This window comes from Xiphophorus hellerii, chromosome 21, assembly GCF_003331165.1.
Source record: "Xiphophorus hellerii strain 12219 chromosome 21, Xiphophorus_hellerii-4.1, whole genome shotgun sequence".
In the NCBI taxonomy this organism is placed as follows: domain Eukaryota; kingdom Metazoa; phylum Chordata; class Actinopteri; order Cyprinodontiformes; family Poeciliidae; genus Xiphophorus; species Xiphophorus hellerii.
This window is the reverse complement of record NC_045692.1, coordinates 13,593,724-13,598,873: the sequence shown is the minus strand read 5'-3', so window position 1 is coordinate 13,598,873 and position 5,150 is coordinate 13,593,724. Positions and strand designations below refer to the sequence as shown.

The following is a 5,150-nucleotide window of genomic DNA, read 5'->3' as shown; positions in this document are numbered from 1 at the left end:
ATCCTATGTCAGATTTATTTATAAGTTTACATATATTTTCAAACGTTCTAGGTTTCCTTCCACAAGCTTCTCACAATAGTTTGCTGGATTCTAGCTCATTCCTCCAGATGGAACTGGTTTAACAGTCAGGTTTGGTTGTAGGCTGCTACGCTCACACACCGGACAGATATCAAGACTTTGTTCCAAAACATGGAGTCTGTTCTCATTACGCCACTTTGTAGCCACTTTGGGTCATTGTCCATTTCGGAAACCCATTAACAGCCCCAACTTTTACTTCCTGTCACCAAGTTTCTTTTACATTTTTGAGTACATTTTTTTTCTTCCACACTGCATAACTGCGTAGACAGGACACTTCTGCAATGATCTGTAAATCGATCTGAGGTGCATCCAATTTGCAAAGCAAAGGAAATCAACCAAGCCGAGAAAAAAAAACTTTACTGCAAATAGTAATTCCTTTATTTAGACGTTAAAAAGTCTTACAATATAGAGCTCCAGAAAAGATAAAATTCTTCAAAGAAAGCAAAAACATGCGTATACTACAGTCGAGAGAACAACTCTCCTTGCATGCAGAGGGTCAGAGCTTCTTCTGGGTTAAGAATCTATATCCGACCAAAAGCTCCAGACCTCCAACTCATGAGGGTGCAATAACAAAAACTCCCTAAGTTTAAAGAAATCGCTGCTATTTGTAAGGTCAGTACATTGGGAGCCAAAGGTGTTTAAGAAATCAATATTTATCCACCTTAAGCAAATAAATTTACTAACGCCAAATCAAATCCATTTAGTCAATTACTAACACATCCCCTACAAGTCAATGAGAGGGGATATACCTATCAGAACCTCTCCAATACTGGGACTTCTTGTTTGGCTCCCCCCAAACTAAACATTTCTAATTTTGTCTTACACCCAGGGGAACCTCTGAGCCGTTTGCTGTGTAAGTGTGAAAAATAAAAAACAGTTTAGGGGAATTAAATTAAAAACCTAGAGAATAAAGTTCTCTGGAAATCAAGAGTGGTGCCAACAACTTTCCACCACAACCAAACCATTCAGCCTCCCCTGTGTCCGTACTGAGGGGAAACATTTCTGCTCCTCCCATCTGGATGCATGAACAAACTGGTCTTGTTCACTTCCCGTGAATCCCAGGGTTCAGGTAGCGAGAGAACTGTCTCTTCTGTTCAACGGATCAGCTCCAGCTAACACTCCAAATTGACCAGCTAAGTAATGGTCTTGCAAACATTTTCACTGCTTCCTTTTTTCCAAAAATATAGATATGTCCCCACTAGGTTTGATAACCGCATAAAAACAACTCAAATGCAAACAGAACGATTTGCAAACTGAACACCATCCCCGTCACCGTGTCTACTAATGTTCTGTGTTGGCATTTCATCATTGGAAACCAATTTGTGGATAACAGAATTTTCTGTCACTTTTCAAATAACCGCATGTAATAATTGGGAACAATAAAATATGAAAAAAAAAAAATAAAAAATCACCATTGCAAAATAAATGCAGCAATTTTTATACTGGACAACTGCTTTCTCTTTCTAGCGTCCTTTTGGAGAAACTGTTGAATGTGTTGACCTTGGGGCATCTGTCACAGTTCTGTTTCTGCGTCGATGGGCACACATGCTTTTCTTTGTCCCCCCAAAAAAAGCTGTGTGCGCCGCTACTCTACTTTCTGAAGCTCCCCACTGGGTGGCGCACATGGACTGCGCAGGCTCTTCTGCAACACATGGGCATCTGCAGGTTCTATCCTCTTGTAGTAATTCTTTTTTGTTTCGATTATCTCAAAGCCAAATTTCTGATAGAAGTCGATAGCTGACTCATTGCTGATCTGCACATGACTGTGGAATGAGAAAGATGCAGTTAGCACATTTGAAGGAATCTGTTTTTAATTACACTTGAATCACTGTGAAAGGAATAACACTTTAGACCAAATACAAGAAGAAGTAAAGACAGTCAAATCTCTTGTACATCTATCTTCAGTCAAAAACATTTAAATGTCAAACATCACAAACACCCTCATTTTCTCCTGTAATAAGACACTTACAGGTAAATGTTGTCAAAAGTGCCATCCTTCTCGCAGATGTTTAGCACATGATTGAGCATCTTTGTACCTAGTATAAAATCATAAATTCAAACTTACAAAAATGATACAGAAAACCAAAATGAGTCACATCCGTATTTACACATGAATGGATCTTCTTACCAATTCCAAGTCTACGGTAGGGTGCTAAACACCCAAGGGTCATGATATACAGCCTCTTCTGGTTCTGAGAGTGATCCACTCTGCAGCACACAGCCCCCACTGCAATGTCATTGAAGTATGCTGCAAGGCAAAAAAAAAAAACTAATGTTAATACCATATTAATAGGCAGGAAAACACATTCATGAAGAAAAAAAAGCAAGGATTACTATATTACAGTAGATGCCTAGCCTAGCATCCATAATCTATTATGCTGCTTCAGGTATGGACACTAAACAGTATGCATTTAGGAAGTTATAGGAATGCAGATACATCTCAAAAATGTACAACATTGTGAAAAAGTTTAATATTTTTTTTGTCAGTCACTTCAGAAAGTGAAACTCATTACACATGTTGATACATTTGAAGTTTTTATTTCTTGCAATTTTGATGGTTGGGGCTTAAATATAATGAAAACCCAAAATTCAGTGTCAGAAATGTTTCAAATTGTGAAAAAGTTAAATAGAGAAAAGTCATGGCAGGAGTAATTTTAAGCTCCTGCCTACTGCTCCCTAATCAGTTAATTAACTCAAATCCCCACAAAGGTTTCTTGAGCCTTTGAATGGTCTCTCAATCAGGGGTCAGTGGGCTACATGGGGAATCATGGGGAAGACTGCTGACTGGACAGATGTCCAGAGGACAACCACTGACACTCTCCACAAGAAGGGTAAGCACAAAACTCCATTATAGAACAAGCTGGTTGTTCACAGGTTGCTGTATCCAAGTATATTCATAGAAAGTTTAGTGAAAGGAAAAAGCGTTGAAGAAAATTTAGCATCTTATTTGGGAACTAAGGTCCCAGAGTCTGGATGAAGAGTAGAAAGACCCAGAATCCATGTTGCTCTAAGTCCAGAGTGAATTTCCCCATCAGTGATGGTTTGGGATGCCATATCATCCGCTGGTGTTTGTCCACTGGGTTTTCTAATGTCCACAGTCAACACAAAAGAGTACCAGAAAAAAATTTGAATGCACTTCATGCTTTCTTCTGCTGACAAGCTTTATGGAGAGGGTGATTTTAAGATATTGCCTACTGACAACCTGCGGAGACATATCTTACCTAGCTTTGCGAGCTCTCCAACTTCCAGCACATCTTTATAAAATTTGTCGTTGTAGCTGACAGGGAAGATGACTTGGTTCAGGCGCTTCAGCTGCTTAATGTTGTGAGGCGTAACATCCCCCAGCTCGATCCGGCTACTGGAACAAGAGCAAAACGGTCAAATAGCAGACAGAGGCACATGTAGCAGGATTGTCTCTTATTTTTTTGCTATATAGATCAAACCTACAAAACACATAATTTGAAACGACATGATTATCTAACTCAATTTCTTCCTTCCCTTCAGAGTATCTAAAGTATTCTGTTAACCCTCTCTGGCTGGACTCAATATAATTAATTTTAAACTACAGATATGCTTACAAATATTTGTTGAGTACTTGATTTAAAACATACTAATAAAGGGGTAAAAAGAATGCTAAGAAAAGAACTGTGATCTACAAACTTAAGCAATGTCGATAAAGTGTGTGTGGACAGAAAATTGTATCTGGGAGAGAATATTTTTATTTTGATTTATAACAAAATTGAAAAATGAACACATGTTGTGTTACAGGTGACAAATTACATCTAAAGTGAGTAGTTCTGATTTTTACAGTAAATTCTGACTGGTAGCTTCATTTAGAATCATATACATTACATCAAGGTTCCAAGGTTTGCTTAATGAGCAGGAGACTCTAACCCAGAACTGTCTCTGTAAAGGTTCCCACTGTAGTATTTATAGGACCTCTGCAAGTCCAGAAAGAGCCTCGGGTCACGTGTGTTATTCACAGGAATGTTCAATAACATTTATTTAATCCCATCTTCCTAATTACCAAGGTTTAGCGTAATTTGTACATGTGTCATTTGAAAATTTAGCCACATATAGTACAATTAAGAGCACCACAACATGTGAACGCAAACTTCATTCCTGTTACTTTGACAGATCGAGTTACACTAAAAAAAACTGAAGTTCAATTAACGCACTGGTGATTGTCCAACTAGAACACGCATATACTACAGTTTATTGATATAACTAGTTCAGTGATTTGTCTGCTTTTATTAAGTAGAAGGACGCAGCAAACATAGAAAATCAGGATATTCCCGTCCTGTCTTTTTTAGCTTAGCTTCGCTTTTGAGTCTTCCCTGACTCAGCCTCCCACTAGTAGCACCTAACTGGTTAGCCTAGCATATTAGCGGTGTGGACGAACAGAAAAGCGGCTTAAGATAAAAAAACAACCACAACAGAGCAGTTTCACTAGCTGTCTTGTAGTTCATATCCTCCCATACACTTGTATAGATTCAGCTTAGTTGGCTAGTTTGCGTCGTCTTCCCCCATGCCCACCTCCCTTTTAAGAAAAAAAAAGACAGGCATGAAAAACTTTAGTCGCGCTAAGCTACATATTCGTGACTCAAAAAGCTTAGACTCACCCTTTCATTTTACACAGATATTATCCCTGTTTGAGATTAGGCTTGACTTAGGCGTTGTCTGGGGTACAAGTTAATAAATTGAACAGAGTAAGGGTCAGGGATGCCTCCTGTTCTACCCTCCACATGTAGCGAAGGATTCAGTTAGCTTAGCCGCCACACTACCACGGCAGACTGTCAACCCTGAACCCCTCACGTCACTAGAAAGATTTGTCCTGAATTTAGCCTGTTAGGCTGTGTTCCGTTCTGAAGGAGATAGTATAATTAAACAACGATGAGCCAAACTATATGATAACATTAAGAATTACTGCTTATTTATGGGAAAGATTAAATCTAGAGCAGCCATGTTCGCAAATTTAAGATTTGCATGTAAAACCAACCTGCGAGTCTAAAATCAGGGTAAAATAGTCAAAGTTAAATGAAAACCGCCTTTTTTTTAATCGTAAAGTCTCG

The 5,150-nt window shown here is 38.7% G+C and overlaps 1 protein-coding gene across 2 annotated transcripts; it reads right to left on the bottom strand.

Annotated features, from left to right (window-relative positions):
• Positions 1–433: 433 nt before the first annotated feature.
• Positions 434–4,897, bottom strand: naa50 (N-alpha-acetyltransferase 50, NatE catalytic subunit). 2 transcript variants are annotated; one of them, XM_032551646.1, is made up of 5 exons: positions 4,701–4,897; positions 3,300–3,436; positions 2,207–2,326; positions 2,048–2,114; positions 434–1,841 (listed from the first exon to the last, which is right to left on the bottom strand). In XM_032551646.1, exons 1-5 carry the CDS (start codon positions 4,706–4,708, stop codon positions 1,664–1,666), a joined length of 510 nt encoding a protein of 169 aa, XP_032407537.1. In that variant the 5' UTR covers positions 4,709–4,897; the 3' UTR covers positions 434–1,663. The 2 variants fall into 2 exon arrangements, with proteins under 2 accessions (XP_032407537.1, XP_032407538.1); XM_032551647.1 differs by having other exon boundaries at positions 3,300–3,433; positions 4,701–4,888.
• Between the last annotated feature and the right edge of the window lie 253 nt (positions 4,898–5,150).

Coding starts and splice junctions, on each gene's coding strand:
- naa50 (XM_032551646.1), bottom strand. Junction 2,327..3,299: donor TGGAGAGCTCGCAAAGCTAG/GTAAGATATGTC, acceptor TTTGCCTTGCAG/CATACTTCAATGACATTGCA. Junction 2,115..2,206: donor CTACCGTAGACTTGGAATTG/GTAAGAAGATCC, acceptor ATTTTATACTAG/GTACAAAGATGCTCAATCAT.